We start from the raw sequence: 18225 nt of genomic DNA on the forward strand, positions 1-18225 counted from the left end.
CTGCACTGCACTTAGCAGCTGAACTAGGATACTTCTGGGTGTGATTCTCTCTTTCTATTCTACTCAATTTCTGATTCTGTTTGTAGGAGACAAAATTGAAAAATATCTCCTCACTGGTTACGAGACAAAAAGAAAAAGTCTCTTAACTAGCGACGAAACAAAAAGCAGAAATATCTCCTAAAACATTTTAAAAGGCAGCAAGAATCACTCAGCAAAAAAGGGACTAAGATTCAACCCCCTTCTCTTAACCACTGATAACCATCAAGATAATTATCTAAATAATAATTTGAACATTGAAGTATATGTTTTGCAATTAAATTAGAGTGGTGTCATGTGCTTCTATGTTGTTTACATGTGTAATATTTATTTTGAAGGTTTATTTGCGTTCATTGTAAAACTTCGGTTAGTCGAAAATTCTATGTAGTGTGTTTTGGTAGTGGAAAGATATGGTTTCAAGTTGGTGTTTATGAGCCACAAGCATTGCCTTCAGCACCAAACACGATCCTTCGTGGAGGAAAAAAAATCAATGGTAACCTGACTATTTCAACCTTGTTGAATATGAATAGTACATCCCTGACCCTGAGAATATTATAACTTTGACAATTAAAGTTGAAGACAAACTATATATAACCATACAGGAATTCATAGATATTATCATCAACTATTACTTCTGCTAGAGGAAGCTGATTTAGTAGGAATTGACAAACCCAAGAAGCAGCTGTGTGATTTGCTTTTTAGTAATGAACAAGGTCGTTTTGTAATTCCCATTCATGGGATGGGAGGCTTGGGGAAAACTACATTGGCAAAGCAAGTCTATGATGATCGCAAAGTGCATAAGCGTTTCAAGATTCATGCTTGGGTTAGTGTCTCTCATCCTTTCCAAATAGAAGAACTCCTCAAAGACCTTGTTCACCAGCTCCATAATGTCATTCGCAAACTAGCTCCTGAAGAAGTTGGACAAATGAGAAGTGACAAGTTGAAAGAGGTGATCAAGAATCTACTTCAGCAAAGTAGGTACCTCATTGTGCTGGATGATGTCTGGCATATAAATGTCTGGGATTCAGTCAAACTTGCTTTTCCTAATAACAACCGAGGAAGTAGAGAAATGCTTACCACGCACAACAAAAACGTAACATTGTATTCCTGCTATGGCCATTTCGCAGGAACCGACAACTAGGTGCCCCCCATTTCGTGGACGCCGAAAATGATATGGGAGCTGCAGGTGTCAGGCCTATTTTGTGACCGCCAGACACGGTTTGGAGTAAATTTCTATTTTGCGGTCGCCCTCTCTGAGTTGGGCTTACGTATTTTTGGAACAATTTCTGTCTATGCATATTTTTGATAAATAATATATTTTTATTATTTATTTATATAAAAAAGCCCAAGAATATATATATTTTAGAGCTATATATGTAGGTATCTCTTCAACAATTTTGCAATAAAGCAATGCATATATACTTATTGCAAGAAAATAAAAAATGTTAACTATGTATTCAAATCGACTATTAAAATTAATCATGTATTGGTATATATATATATATATATATATATATATACTAATAACTAATTTAATTTATTTTTAATATATATTTTATACTAATAACTAATTTTAATGTACACTTAATATAATTGTAAAAAAAAGACATATAATTTCGCTCTAATTAAATACAAGGAAGCTTTTCTAACACACTCACAAATCCAATACACTTGTTCAATTGTTCTTATATTATATATGCATTACTAGTTTATTGCTTTCTATATTTATAATTTATCTCTATATATACATTGACAATACTATAATCTTTCACATTTACATTTTACAACGGACTTTTTCGACGGATTTTCATGACCTAGCAATGGATATTGATGTTAGCAACAGATATTATTGCTAAAGATGACGACATCAACAGTTTCAAAGGAAATTTTCTATATATCGCTAATTTGTGATAGAATTTTGTAACAAATTTTTTAGAATATCAGTAGCTAATCCGAATTATAGAAATTCTTCTATTTAATTTAGACGCTAGCGACTAATTTTATCTATCGATAACTTTGGCCAAAAATTACTTTTGGACAACTAATGCGATCCCATGAGAAAAAAAAAAGTATGTTTGGAAAAGAAATATATGTTGCTAATAATGATAAAATTCAATTTTTCTCTAGTATTTTAAACTTAATTCTATATATGTTAAAATCAACGCATAAAATCTAATTATACAATAGACAATACATAATTTACAATGGAAAAGTATAGGGAGCCAAGTATTCACATGTTAAAAATTGAACAACTCAATTTTTAATGATTAATTTTAAATTATTTTTTTAAATTTAAAATTTGATTAATTGACATTAATGACATTTTTAAATTAAAACTTACTTTAATTTGTTTTTACTTCCACTCACCATTCACCACACAAAACCATAAATCCTAATTCCTCTTCCTAATGTCCCACGCTGCTGCGGTTTCATCCTCGCACTGTTAACGTCGCCGCTGCACCGTCCTCACGCGCCATCGCCAGTCGTCCTTGCATCCTTCTCTGCCACCTCATTTGCCGTTTACATACACAGGAAAGACAGCCACCATCGCGCTTTTACTTCACCCTCCTCCCATCTCATTGTGACTCCCCATCGCTGTCCTGATGCACCCTCGTCGCTCGCGACTTCCCATCGCTTGCCACTCGCACCCCGGAACTCTCCATCCGTCGCGACGTAGCCATCACCAAGTCCCAATTCGCGACACGTGATCAACTACTCCGATCCATGGCGACTCCTCCACTCATCGCAACCCGCCACCGTGAGTCCCTCACTGTCCACACAACGCCGTTCAAGACGTCGTCGTCGCCGCCGGCCATCCTGCGACTCTTCGATCTCCTCCTCTTATTTGGTTTTAAATGATTTTTTTAACTAATTTTTTATATTTCTTTTTTCTACATTTCAGATGATTCTTTTATTAGTTTTGGATGATTCTTTTTCCTATGTTTTGTATGTATTTTCTTAGAATTTGGATTATTCTTTTTATTAGTTTTGGATATTTTTTTCCTATGTTTTTTATGTTTTTTTCTTAGGATTTGGATGATTCTTTATCTTATATTTTGGTGTTAGCTATTTTTTGGAGTTTCAAAATTTTTTGTGGAAGGAGGAATTCGTGTTTGCGTAATAAATGGTAAAAGGTGAATTAGAGTAAAAAGAGGCTATTAATAATCATTAATTTATATCTTTTAATTAAAAAAAATTTTAAATAACCACTAATTAGTGACAATTAATGTTATTAATTAATATAGAATATAATTCAAAAATATTTGTTAGTTTATTGTTGGCCAAACCCCTCTCAATTCACTAGCGAGATTGATTTGGAAATTACAATTTAGCCATATCAATAATTTCAATAATATTAGACTTAATATATTTTTAAATCAAATTTTGTTAATTATCTTTATTGAACAATTAATTCCTTGAACTAATGAAATTAATCCCTAAGTAACTGATGATTAAATTTTCAAAAGTTTGAGGTCTTATACTTTTTATCTAGTGTTGCATTTTGTAAAAATTACTTCGATAAAAATTTATACAACGGTGCAACACTTAATTAAATTTATATTAATATTCTTTGATCCTATGACACATTACGAAAGGGTAATATGGGCAAGAAGAGAACTCAGCTGAGAGAAGAAGATTCTGAAAATTCAGGATCTAACAAACTCTGAAGCATGATCCAATAAAATGCAGTTTGGCGAGTATCAATAGTTGGAAGATAGTGAAAATTCTATCAGAATTATGATGAAGATTGATAAATACAAGTCACAATGTATAAAATGGTTGAATTAAGATACATGGTAGTGTAAGTTTATTTGTTTTTGTTCTGTTTTATTTTATTCGTTATGAGATAAAATAATTTTATCTCTTGCATAATCACTAACTCAAACATAACAGTAAATCATTAATAACAAAATTTCAATCTGTGTTGATGTTCAAATTTCTTAAAAGATAAAAAATGACGTTAGATTCAAACCCCTTCTTTAAGCCATTGTGAACCTTCACGCCGTTTGGATTAAATTGGTCGATTTAATCGTTGTTAACCAGTTCAAATATAGAAACGATCCTAATTTCTAATCAAGTTGACTAAACCTCCGATTAATTAGTTATTTGGTCGAATTTATCGATTCAACTAGAATTTGATAAATGTGATCACAGATGGAGGTAGTTTTAGGTGCTTTGGGATCCATATATGGCGGCTGTAGTTTGAGTCTTTGAGAGAGAGATGTTGAAACTAGGGAGTTAGTCTGACGAAGTGATAGAAGAAAAAATAAGGCTCGTAGGGATTATGGGAGAAAAAATGAAGATAATAAAAATGGTAGGATTGTCAAACAGTTCAGACTCGACTAAGTCTATATGGATTGGCCTGTTTATCTTTTGTTTGTTTATGTATTTTAATTTTCAAGTTCGAATTGTTTATGACGAGTCTTATGAGTTAAACGATTTGATCCATTATTTTTTAATATTTTATTTAAAAATTAAAAAAAAAATCGAAAAAAATTTGGACAAATTAAAAAATGGGTCGAATAAAAAAAATATTAAAAAAAAGTGATTTAAGCAATTTAATTTTCTACTTTTTTTTAAGTAAATCGATTTCAACCTGGTTAACCAAAAATTTAAATAGACCTATTTTATAAATAAAAATCTATTAGTTTAAACAGGTAAATAGATTGATTGAATAAATTTAGTCTATTTTGACAATCTTAAAAAATAGAAAGAAAATTAGTCAAAATGGATATGATAACGATGAATTAATAATTATTAATATATAGACACAACATATATATGAAGTTAACTATAATAAATAGAATGTAATTTTTAAGATAATTATGTAGTATATATATCTAAACATCGAGGAAACATGCACTACTATCACATTAACAACCTAAAAATGAAATGTTTAGATATTTATATGCATGATAGAAAGTGATTTCCTACAAATACATAAGAAATTCAAAGTTTTTTTAAATACTTCATTATGAACTAATTTGGTGGTTTACTACATGTACACATCGCACTTAACTTTTGTTTTCAACCAACGGACTTTGAATTTGAAAATTCAATTCAAAGAAATAATATGTAGTTCAATTCATATAAGTCAAAATAAGAGAGAGAATACGAGTTTTATTAAGAAACAATCACATTATTGTATCATTGTCTACGTAATCTACTTGCAGTCGTCATTCATTCTTGGCAAAACTAAAAGATACAAATGAATGTACACCTTTTCCAGTTTCATTATTCTTTCAACTATATCGACGTTCTCATTTCGACTTGATACTACAACATCCAATCAAATTCACCCATTTCGTTACAAATTTCACATGGCTATTAGTAAATTAAAAAAGATTCCATTATTACGTTTTCTTATACTATCGTCGTACACCAAAATTATTTTTAATATTTAAATTGGACTAATTATGTTTTTAAGATTGATAAAAATACATTATATAAATTTTTGATTGATTTATTGTTAACAGTCTACTAGTGATGCTCGATGATGTGTTATTTGTAATTTGGTTATACGTAACGGTATAATATGTTGGTCCATAAATAATATTTTCGCATATATAAATGATTATATAATGTGTTATAATAGTATCCGTCCACATGTTATTTGCTATTTTATCGTTGCAGGAAGAAAATGAAGAAAGAAAAAGAAAAGAAGTTGAATAAATTTTTATTTTTTTTAGATATAAAAAAATAAATTTATTCTTATATATTTTAAAATATATTAAAAAATAAAAGAATATATTAGAATATTAATAGTAGGTACATTTTCATCTTATTTTTCATTCAATATTAAAAGAAAAAAAATTAATGAATTTTATCTATTTTTATATTATTTATACTTTTTCATTCAACCAACAAACAAAAAAAATAACTATTTTTTTTAATTTTTTTTTCTTTCTCTCATTTTCTCCTCAAATAAACATACGCATTTAGACTCTAAAATTGAATGTATGCACTAAATGATTTTTTTCAATATATTTTTTATTTTTTTATAAATTTAAAATTTTTAATATATTTAAATGCACTAAGTTAATTTCTTTCATTATATTTTTCTATTTTTTTATATTGTTTGAATACAAATAATTTTGTAAATGTTTCTAAGATTTTAATTTTAATCATATAATTTTTTTTACAATGATTTAATATTGATAAATTTTGTAATATATAATTATATTATTTAAAATAAAATAATTATATGATTGATGATTAAAAAACATATTTTTTATTTATTTTAGACAAAAAAAATTTTATTTCATAATAACCCAAACAAAATGTATTTCTATTCTTAATTTCTTGTGAAAACCACGCGTGTTTTTTAACGAATTTCTATCATTAAGATCATTATATATACCATGTAATTTAGAATAATAAGAACTCTATTGATTTAGTTAAATTTGTAAATGGATGATTATCATGGTTACGTATATGGCTATATATGATAAACAAAGAAGTTTGTGGATGAGTAGAGAGAAAGCAGAGATATAAATAGTAGACCAGAATGAGAAACGTAATTTAGTAGTGTAATGATTATTTAGAATTATTCTATTTATATAATATCAGATTATATTTACCATCACATAACACCCTTCCTTATATATATAATAGCTTAAATTCATAGCATTCCGTTATAACTGATTCTAGAGAATTGGCAAAACACTTATAATTGCTGAACCCTTTTAACTGATAAACATAGATATATACTTGATATTTTTATGATTTTACGTGGCTACGTAAAGTATTATTTTGATTCAAAACAAGTTTTAATTTATTCTTTAACATTTTAAACGTTTTATTTTAATAGTAACAATTTTAAATATGTTATTTAAATTTTAAAAAGTCTGAAATCGGATTTAATATTATCCCATCAGTAAATTTTACACAAATAATTTGCGTACCCAAAAATTAATAACTAATGTTCGATTTTAGTTTGTGACTTAAAAATTCATTAACAATTACTAACGTAAAATTTTTTTCTTTAATTTTGGAGCGTTAATAATTGATTACTAGAATTTGAAATTTTGTATAAAAAGTTGATCAAAAAAAATATTACAAAAAGGTTTAATTTTGATTATATTTTTTTAATATACAAAAAACATATGACTTAATTAATAATATCATAACATCTACATTTTTTGTTCTATTAATTATTTGCATCATAACATTAAATCTACTTATAATTTTTGAAGATAAAAATAAAATATTTAAAACATTAAAAATTAAATTAAAATTTAGATGGACCAAAATAGTATTTTATTTTTTTACAACAGAAGAATAAATATACAAATAACAAAACTCTAAATATAAATAACATAAATTAATTAATGTTGCTGCCTAGTAGCTGCTAGAATTTGAATCTCTTCCTTCTTCTTACACCACAAGATCATGCATATTATAGCAAGTGCAATCTTCAATATTTCTGTTGAGATCGTCGTGCATTTTGGCCTCCTCATTTCCATTTTCCGCTCAAGCTTTTCTTGATTATTATTATTTCTGAATTTGACACCACAATCTTCATTATTCTCATCATTTTCTTTGGTGAACCTTTCTTCTCCGACGTCTTCGTCTTCGGCTAGCAAATGCGGCAGTGGATAACCCTCCAAGTCTCTTCGTTCCCATTCTTCGATATCCATGGCGCATTCTCCGCCATAACTTGCGCCTGCCATTGCCAACGCTTCTAAGGAAACCATCATTGTCACTTGGATTGTTCGTTGCTAAGTTTTCAGTATTTCAATCCAAAAAGGTGAAAAGGCTAACGCAAACTGTTGTTAACTATTCAGAATGGTTTGCCTCAAATTGATGATCGAAGATGCTTATATGTTTGTGTTGTAAGTTGTAATAATGATTGCTTCGTTTCCAAATTATTTATATATAGATATGAACGTACGAAAAAAAAATATATTGTGAATACATGTCACGTGATGAGTGTATACAATTCAAATGTGGAAGATATTATTAATTGACTGTAGGATTGTTTAAATTAGAGGAAATGCTGAATTGAAATACACTCGTGAGCATGCGCAGTTAGATAATCTATTGTCTCTCTTAAGGGAGCCACGCAGGAAACACGTTTAAAATGTTTTTTTTTAAGATATTTTTTAATAATTAAAATTTAATATATATAATTATTTAAATTATATTATTTTTGTTAAAATTAGGTTAAATAAATTAATTTGATCGAAAAAATTGTGAATCAAATTTTAAATTGATTTAAATTAATATTATTTTTATAAAAAATAAATATAATATTTTTTTTATAGAAAATAATTAAAATATTCTTATTATATATATTAATTTTAAAAATTTTAAATTTTAACTTTTTTTTTCTTTGCTGTTATAAAATTAAGATTTAGAGTTTTTAAAAAATATATATATATATTATATATATATACGAGTATTTTAGTTATTTTTTATAATAAGGATATTGTAGTTATTTTTTATAAAATAATATAATTTAGATCGATTTAAAATTTAATTTATTGATTTTTCGGTTACACTGATTTGTTCGGTCTAATTTTAATAAAAATAATATCATTTAATTAATTATATATGTTAAATTTTAATTATTAAAAAATATTTAAAAAAAATTTTGACATCTTTATCTAGTTGGATTAATCAAAACCAATTTCTACCAGAAGTTATTGAACGGTGTAATTTCTATTTTACAATATGGTCAATTGTTGATTGATACCACGTACACTCTATCACTTTGTGTGTGTATGAATGTGTCTATAAACTTCTGGATCAGATAAAAAATATAAACGGCAATGCATAATAGAAATATTCATGGTTGATATGTGATGTTTGTAGCAAGTTTATTAATGTGTGCGGTTAATCTTATGATAGGATGATGTTATTATATGTGCTATTGTGCTTCATCACTTAGTGTTCCATCCCCTAGTCAGTCTCATTTATCCTTGGATTCATTTGCACTGCTATCTCTTTGGTGGCTGCAGGTGTATCTGCAGCAATGAATGAGCTGCGTCCATGTGCCCCAATAAGTCTAAAACATGTCGTTGCCCAAGAATTGATTAAGGGATTACGAGCTGTTTCTGACTCATTGTTGCTGTACAATACAACTCGAGTGCTCAGAGCGAACGAATCAGGACTTTTCCTCTCACTCTGCCGGGCATTTATTGAGGTGCTTTATGATTTACATCCATGAGACTGATACTATAAAAATAATAACAAATTAACTAACCTTTGTCCCATTAAGTGGAGTACGATACAAAATTATTGTTTATAATTTGAGCTGCTAATCTGCTCTCATGCTCTTTCAATAAATTATTGTAAATATATGTTCTTGATTCCTTGAAATTTTTATTTTGATGTATAGGTTGCTTATCCTCATTCTGCAACATGTTTTGGACGATGTTACCCCGGTGGAGCAACAATTATTATGGATGCTAAGAACTTGTATGACGGAATCAGCCGCCTATTAGAGACATCCTCTGCTGCAAGAGAGCTCCCAAAACCAGTGAACAATGGCAAAGCAAAGGGTGCAGATGAGAATGGCGATGTTCCGGCAGCAGCAGAGAACGGAGAAACCACTATTGTATGAATTTTTGTGTTAGATATATAATTATTTATGTATCTTTTTCTAACAATTTAATTTCAAACTTTTGAAATCTTAATAACTCTATGGCAGTGCTTATTTTCCCCTTAATGTTTGTTGGTTTTCTTTTGAACACATTTAACAAATAGAAATATTGCAAAAATGTTATATCAACGTTCTTTTATGAATGAGTTTCAGTTATTAATTCCTTCTGGAATATGTAATATTTATCATTTTTTATAGAATTTATTACAAATTCTAACTTATTTGTCAACTTTTTGTTGGCATACGGGATAAATTTAGGTTGCATGCAATATTAGTATTAAAAGTATATATATATATATATATATGGGAGCTTCTATGGTGGCCAAGAAGTTAAGGTGGCCAAAGTGACCATATGATGTGTACTGCAATTTTTGATGACACCTGCAGTTAGAGATTGTGATTGACTTTATTATGACCAAATGAATTTTTTAATTACAGTAAAAATAATAATAGTTGATAACATTAATGAAGGGTAAAATCATAAATTTGAAATTTATTTTTGAGAAAAAAATTTATTAGAAAAAATAAAAGAAATTTGAAAGCCAAAGTTAGGGTTCCAAATTCAAACAGGGAATGAATGGTGTAGTGAGTCTATCGTTGTTGAAGGTTGCTGGCCTCTCTTTGTAGCCGGCGGTTGTCTGCAGAGGTAAAATTCATTGTGAGTTGTTGTCGCGGCACCTGTTAGAAATTGGTTGGAGAAGGTGATTTGTGTGGATTATTCTATCAAGGTGTCGGAGGCGGGGATATATCATGGACAGCGTTGAAGGGCGCTAGTTGGAGGTGAAAGCGGGGAAAAAGCATGGTGGGTCATTTGCGTCGTATCTGGTAGGCGCGGATTGGAGAAGACTGTGTGGGTGGAATTAAACATCAAGGTGTCGGAAGCGGCTTGGCACAACGGGTATATCATCGGTGGCATTAGCAGTCGCTACATTCAGGTATGTTATCATCCTTTTTTCGTTTTTGTCTGCAGTCATTGTTGAGTATTTTGTTTTTGTTCTTAGTATGCTGAATGAGTATGGCTCCTGGAACCATATTAAATGGTCGTCTTTAGATTATTATTGAAACTTCAATAAAAGTACCTTACTTCTGTTGGTATCCAATATTAATGAATTCAATAAAGTACTAAAACATGCCATTTGATTGTACAAAAAATTTAACAATAATGTGTGTACATATTTTAGTATTCATGAATCAAATTTTTTTCTCATTTTCTTCTTATCTTTAGAAAGTATTATTGATTTAGTTGCTGAGAGATGTATGTGTCAGACCATTTATGTATATTTAGCTTATTCACATTGATGGTATAGAGAGAGTCATTAGTTATAAAAAGTGTTTGTGTTAGAAATTTTTGTGGGAAGGATTGAAAGAAATTTGAGTACTTCTCCATAAATCTCACTGCAAGTTATGATCTTACTTATCTATTTGAGTGATCTGTATTTTATTTTATTTTGATTTCGAATTATTTTTGCGCAAAATAAATCTTTTACTTTCGAGTTATGCTTTAGTTCCTATTTATTCTCTCGAATGTTCTGGTTTTAAATAAACTCTCATGTTTATCTTCTTTTTCTCATTCTTTCGTTGAAAGGGTTAAAGGAGAGTTGAATACTTCTCCATAAATGTCACTGGAAGTTATATTTGAATTTTCTTTATGTTATTGTATTTCAATTTCCAAAATTTTTTGCACAAAATAAACCTCTTATGTTTGAGTTATGCTTTAGTTCTACTAGTACTTTTTTTGTCCGATATCCTCTGTTAAAATAAACCACATGTTTATCTTCTTTCTTTCTTTTTTTTTTTTATATTTGGAAGGATTGAAGGAGATTTGAGTACTTCTTCATAAATGCCACTACAAGTTATGATCGAATGTATCTATTTAAGATTTTCTTATTTTAGTTTATTTTGATTTTCAATTTTTTCGTACAAAATTAAATATTTTACTTTTGAGTTTTGCTTTAGTTCTACTAGTACTCTTTCTTGTCTGATATTCTTGATTCAAAATAAGAAATTGTTTATCTTCTTTGTCTCCTTTTGTTGGAAGGGTTGAAAGAGATTTTAATACTTTTCTTCAAATTCCAGTATAAACTATGATCTAATGTATGTATGTATTTGAGTTTTTCTTGTTTTATTTGATTTTGATTTTCAATTTCTGTTCTGCATAAAATTAAGGTGTTACTCTTGAGTTATGCTTTAGTTCTACTAGTACTATTTCCTCTCCAATATCTGAGTTTAAATAAATTTTCTTATGTATCTTCTTTCTCCCATTTTTTTTATAAGGGTTGGACTACCAAAATCATAAGGATTGATGATGTAAATAAAATAAACTTGTTTCTTTCTTTGATATGAAATTATTCTTTTATATATAAAGTTGTTGCTTTTGTATAATTAGGTAAAGGCTTTAAAATATCTTCAAAGCATTAGGAAAGCCAGGTAGCACTCTATTCTTCGTCTGATTTAATTTGAAGAGAATTGGAATTCTTAAGAGAATTGAAAATTATACTTTTCTTGAATTGTGATAAATGTTGTGAATCAAATGTTAGAATTTTATGTTATCTTCGGTGTTGCCAGTGTGTTTAAATTTGAATTGTATAATGCAAATACTTAATAACGCCTTGGAATGGATAGTGGCAGCGAAGGGAACTCGGACTTTTCGGGTCAATGGACCGATGGATGGAGTAGTGAGTCCGAAGAGGAAGAGGAAGAGGTGTCTAAGGGGTTAGAGTCACCGTCACGAGTGGGCAAGGATAATGAGCCGGTAGAGAGAGTTGATGTATTTGGTGAAGGGGACAATGGTGGCAGAATGCCTTCATCGGAGTCACCACGTGGTTCAGGCGATCAAATGAGTGATGATGTGGACACTTCGATGCTTTCAACCGCGGCTGCATTGGCCGATGCCGAATTTCATGGGGTTGAAGAGGCTTATGCAAGATATGTGGAGTATGCAAAGGCGACTGGATTTGCGATTCGAAAAGGGGATTCCATTAAAGATGATGAAGGCAATGTTGTGAGGAAATTTTTCTATTGCAATCGACAGGGCTTGCAGGAGAAGAAGCATTATGAGAGGGCGGATAGGAAAAGGGCGCATAAGGCAGAGACTAGGACCAACTGTAGTGCGAAGTTCATTGTATTTTTAGACAAACAGTGTGGCAAGTGGAGGACGAAGATATTTGTTCAAGATCACAATCATGATTTGACTTTGCCTGCTTTCACTAACGTGATGGCAGCTCACCGCAATATCAACGAAGGTGATAAAGCCCACATTCATAGTATGCACGAAGCAGGATTCCAAACCAATCAGATCATGGGGTTCTTTTCATATTTGTCCGGGGGTTATCGAAACTTGCACTTCATAAAGAAGGATGTTTACAACTATATCGACAATGTACGTCGCTCTCGGATTGTTCAGGGCGATGCGGCAGCAGCAATAAGTTATCTGAAGGGAAAAACCGAGATGGATCCATTAGCTGTTGTGATGTACACATATTGTCCCGAAAACCACCTTGGTCATCTGTTTTGGTCAGACGGAGCAATGCAGTATGACTATGAGTGCTTTGGTGACGTGTTGGCATTTGATTCGACATATAGGAAGAATCTATACAACCAGCCTTTAGTAATATTTTCTGGCACTAATCACCACCGACAGACAATAATTTTTAGTTTCGGGTTGTTGGAGGATGAGAAAATTCCATCTTATAAGTGGCTGCTAGGCACTTTCCTTGAGGTCATGCATCAAAAACAGCCCAAAGTTTTGGTTATAGATAGATACGAGTCAATGAAGGAGGCTATTAGGACAGAATTCCCTAATGCCACGCATCGACTTTGCACCTGGCACTTAGCGCGGAATGCTGTTTCAAACATCAAGGATAATGATTTTTGTTCTGCTTTTAAGACTGCTGTGTATGGTCATTTTGAGGTAGAGGAGTTTGATCAATATTGGGCAGACATGGTTGCTGCATTCGGGTTACAGGAGAACAAATGGATTTGGGCAACGTACGAGAAGAGGGTACATTGGAAAAATGCGTATTTGTGTGATACGTTTTGTGCTGGGTTGAGAACGACGTCAAGATGCGAGGGTATTAATGCATCGCTTAAAAGGTTTATCAAGTCCTCGAATTGTTTGTTGGAGTTGGTCGAGAATCTTGAACGTGTGGTTAAGGACTACAGGAATAATGAGTTTATCGCGGATTATAAATCTCTATATTCAGAACCGGTCATAACCACTGGGTTGGAATCAATTGAGAGGGCCATGTCACAAATCTACACTAGAGAGATATTTTTCGAGGTTAAGAAACAGATTGAAGGGGTGGCTGCGTTGATAGTTCTTCATAGGGAGAGTTATGGTAGCACAGAGAAATTCATGTTTAGAAAGTTTCGTAAGCCCCGTCGGGTTTACTCTGTACTGTATGAAAGCAACTCTGAAAGGTATGAGTGTTCTTGCAAGCTTTGGAACAGCATAGAAATTCCATGCAGCCATATCATCTGTGTTTTGAAAGAGCTGGAGAAGGATGCCTTGCCAATGCGGTTGGTGCTGAAAAGGTGGTGCAAAAATGCTAAGTCTGGATCATTCCACGACTCGGACGGAGGTTTGGATAGTAATAGAGCATTTCGAGGGCGATATGGTTCATTGTGGACTTCTTTCCTCCCTATGTGTTTGTTAGCGGCTCAACGGCCTGCCACGTACAAGTACGCTGCTGCCAAGATAGCGCAGCTATTAAAAGAGATTGAAGCGGAAGTTTCGAAGGGTAACAGTTCAACTTTCGTGCATGATACTGTAGATGGTGAAGATATTTTAGATCCAAAGATTATCAAGTCAAAAGGTGCACCGCGGTCAACCGGCAACGGCAAAATGGCTAGGCGATGCAAGCGCGGCCACGGTTTTGGACATGATCGGCGAAATTGCACAGCAAACAAGGAGGACATGTTAGATGAGGTTAGTGTTAAATTTAAAGTCGCCATTGGTAGTGTTACCGTATGATAATTTACTATTTCATTTTTTCAATACTAAGTATGGAAAAATACTGTAAATCAACTTATTGTCCAGTCATTAGGGTTCGATTTGAGACAAAGTCAGCATGGTGGAAAAAGATCTTGCCGTGCCAAGAATTGTGGGGTCAGCCAAGACACCATTTCTGCATGATCAAGGAGCTTCAACCATTAACACCTAAAGAAAGGGGGTATTTACTGGCTTCAAAAGTTCAGCATGGCTAGTCAAAGTGCCGAACACACTGGTGCTAAATTTAGATAACCATAAGATCATTTTGTCAAGGGGTAATGAGTGAATACATGTACCTGGTTTCATTAGTCTGATGTTAAAGAAACTGTTGGTCTTTATGATAGTTTTTATTTTGATGTTAAAAGAAATTGTTGGTCTTTTTGATAGTTATGTCGTATGTGTAAATTTCAGTTGATTCGAATTAAACTGTGCTAAACAAACTTTTATTTCAAACAAATGAAAACAAAAAATTAAAAATAATATTGGTGTTCAATTTTATGTACTCTTTATGTACTCCTACTATAATTAATTATCATCAACAAAGAAACTAATATAAAAATAATTTACGTAACGAATAATTTGAATATTTTTATATTTTTAATTTACATAACTATTAATATTATAATGGATTAATTTAAATTTAAAAAAAATTATTCATGTAGTACAATATAATACAAATAAAGTGAATTCGAAATCTATAAACACGGGTTTTGTGTGTAAATCAAATAGGATGAGTCCTATTACATTTGGCTAGTAGTTTATATGCGAAAACGTACTCCCTTGGGTGTTATATGCGATTTGCATCCATTTACCCTGTAGATTCCAAATTCGATGGATTTATATAGTAACATAAATGGGTGATCGAAATTATATTTGCATGGTTTTGGTTAATTGTGTTACTTTAATTTAAATTGTGACTTACTATTTAAATGAAGTTAATTTACTAGCTTCATGACCGTAACAGTTTGTACAGCTGAGTCGATTTTGAACTTTAGATCCAATCATATGGTAACCTCATCCAATATCTTAGTGTATATATATATATATATATCTTAAAGTTGTATCTGATTTGTATGTACATGTATGCTTTGGTTTTCACGAAAAAGAGTTATCGAAAGGTTATGCGGTTTTAAGTTTTAAACAGGCTCATATTTTAATCTTAAATATTATAAGAGTCGTGGTAATACTCGAGCTATCAGAGTGGCGCAGCCGGAAGCGTGACATTTCGATAGTTAGGGTGTTACATTTGTGGTATCAGAGCATTCTTTCCTGTAGAGCCTGAGGAATGGATTGACTATGCTTCAATTGCATACTCTGAGCGTTTGTCATGTTTTAGGTCTTGTTGAATGACGAGAATTAGAGCTTTATGCACTTGACGGTCTATTGATTAATGCCATTAGTCTTGCGTTGCGTGATTCCTGATATTAAGTTTGGCCGGCTTAATACTAGTGAATTATGTATATGAAAGCACTGATGGGTTATCATAGATGATATCCGAGTTTTGAGTAAGGTAAATCGCGGGTTTTGGGAACGTTAGAAACTATTTCTCGAGGTTACACAGTTATGTTCTTTGGATTCTGTTGGATGTCTTGTGACTTATTGTTTATTGACCTATCTTGATGTTCTTGTTGCCATTTCTTTTGGGAAACATTTTGTTTTCAATCCTATTTTTCTGTTCATATGCATTCTTCTTTGATCCCAAATTGCATATGTCGGTTTGAATTTCTTGGTGTATCTGTCTTTCTCTGTTTGAACTCTTTCTTGACCCATGTAATTTTTTGACATGACTTTGAACTTGTCTTGATGCAGTCTGCCTTTTTATGTCCATACTCCTAGTCTTGTTTAAAGAAATGGTGATTCAGTTTTTCTTTTAATTGACTATATTTATAACTAATTTTCAAACTTTTATAAAATCGCTTTTGATTTGATATACACCTATCGGGTAAAGTACTAAATTGGTCCCCTAGGTTTGGGCGTAATTCTGTTTTGGTCCTTAAGGTTTAAAGTGTTCTATTTGAATCCAAAACGTTTTCATTTAGCATCAATTTAGTCCCACAGTGAGGTCAAAATTAAATAATTAACAAAATGTCCTACATAACAACAGTTCAAGAACAAAATCGATAATTTGGAGAACAAGTACAAGCTCCAGAGGCATAAAATCAACCATTGATACATCAATACATTTATTTATTATTTTTTATAATATAAATAAAATATTTTCTATAAAACTAAAGAAAATGATAAATAAATGTATTGATGCATCAATGGTTGATTTTGTGCCTCTAGAGCTTGTACTTGTTCTCCAGATTATCGATTTTGTTCTTGAACTGTTGTTATATAGGACATTTTGTTAATTATTTAATTTTGACCTCACTGTGGGACTAAATTGATGCTAAATGAAAACGTTTTGGATTCAAATAGAACACTTTAAACCTTAAGGACCAAAACAGAATTACGCCCAAACCTAGAGGACCAATTTAGTACTTTACCCTACACCTATCTATATAAAACTTTGAAAATTCCTTATGCAATTTAAAAACTATTTATTTTTAATATCTCGTATGTTCTTTTACCGGTTTACGAAACTACACTTACTTTAAGTACAATTTAACTTTTCAAAAATAATTTTATTATGGTTCTGATACGTAACTTTATTTGATTATGTACTTAGGTAATTTTAAATTCTTAAAGGAAAGGCTTTTCGCTTTTATTCCAGTTAGTTTTCGTTTGACAAATTGACTTTAATTTAGCATGATACACTATTTACGCATTTGTTGTTCTTTTGAAAATATTGGGTTCATACATTTCCTCTTAAGTATGGGATAATTCTTTGAACTTTTGTTTCTATGGTTGTGATACTTGATTTTGTTATTAACTAATCTTTTTCTTTTATGAACTCCACCAGTAATCTCAATTTTCCTTCTCTTTTGAATTTCCTACTCCTCTAAGTCAGCTTGAATTTGTTTCTATCTAGTGTGTTGTTTGTCCTCCTAATTGTCCTTCTTTAGTCAAAGGTTCTTTCTTGAAAATTCACTGTTAATTGAGTTGTTTTTCCTGACGAGTTTTGCATTCTTTTGGACCAATGAAAAGCTTGTTTAGTATCCCATGCTTTGTGTACCTTGTTTTAACTCCCTTGATTTAAGATCCTTTCTTGTTTGGTCTGATTTCTTTTTAATTTCATCTTAAATATTCTTGAATGTTCTTATGTGATGGCAATTTCAAGTGTATTCCTAGAGTTTTGATGTGAACTTTTGAAACAAGTTTTGGATTCTCTTAAGAAATCTAAATCAATTCTTCTCGCTTAAATTGCATCCATAGTTATTCTTTAAAGTGACAAAGTTGCTTTGAAGTTGGCATGCATCGTTTTAAATAAATTTTTGAAACCGACTGATAAGCAAATTTTTACCTCGAAGTTTCCTTTTCTAAATAGAGTTTAACTTGTTCCATATCTGCTATAACATTTTATACACGCTTGTTTGAACTTAAACTTTGAGAGTTCTTGAACAAACATTTGATTTTCTTACAACCTTGCCACAACTTCAGTGTATACCTTTATTTGATTGAGTACCTAAATGTTCTTCAGGATTTTCAA

General features: G+C 31.1%; 3 protein-coding genes across 3 annotated transcripts; all 3 read left to right on the forward strand.

The window, feature by feature from the left end:
- The first annotated feature begins 775 nt into the window (after positions 1-775).
- LOC148579326 (disease resistance protein RPP13-like) lies at positions 776-1177 on the forward strand. The gene has a single exon (XM_088489592.1). It carries the CDS (start codon positions 776-778, stop codon positions 1175-1177), a length of 402 nt encoding a protein of 133 aa, XP_088345718.1.
- Positions 1178-9013: 7836 nt separating this feature from the next.
- Positions 9014-9611, forward strand: LOC107621827 (conserved oligomeric Golgi complex subunit 8-like). The gene is made up of 2 exons (XM_016323816.3): positions 9014-9184; positions 9380-9611. Exons 1-2 carry the CDS (start codon positions 9014-9016, stop codon positions 9602-9604), a joined length of 396 nt encoding a protein of 131 aa, XP_016179302.1. The 3' UTR covers positions 9605-9611.
- Positions 9612-12257: 2646 nt separating this feature from the next.
- LOC107620277 (protein FAR1-RELATED SEQUENCE 5-like) lies at positions 12258-14777 on the forward strand. Its single transcript, XM_016322463.2, has 2 exons — positions 12258-14570; positions 14682-14777. Exons 1-2 carry the CDS (start codon positions 12258-12260, stop codon positions 14775-14777), a joined length of 2409 nt encoding a protein of 802 aa, XP_016177949.2.
- Positions 14778-18225: the final 3448 nt, after the last annotated feature.

The sequence above is a fragment of the Arachis ipaensis genome, chromosome B10 (assembly GCF_059453495.1).
Source record: "Arachis ipaensis isolate K30076 ecotype BB chromosome B10, ASM5945349v1, whole genome shotgun sequence".
In the NCBI taxonomy this organism is placed as follows: Eukaryota; Viridiplantae; Streptophyta; class Magnoliopsida; order Fabales; family Fabaceae; genus Arachis; species Arachis ipaensis.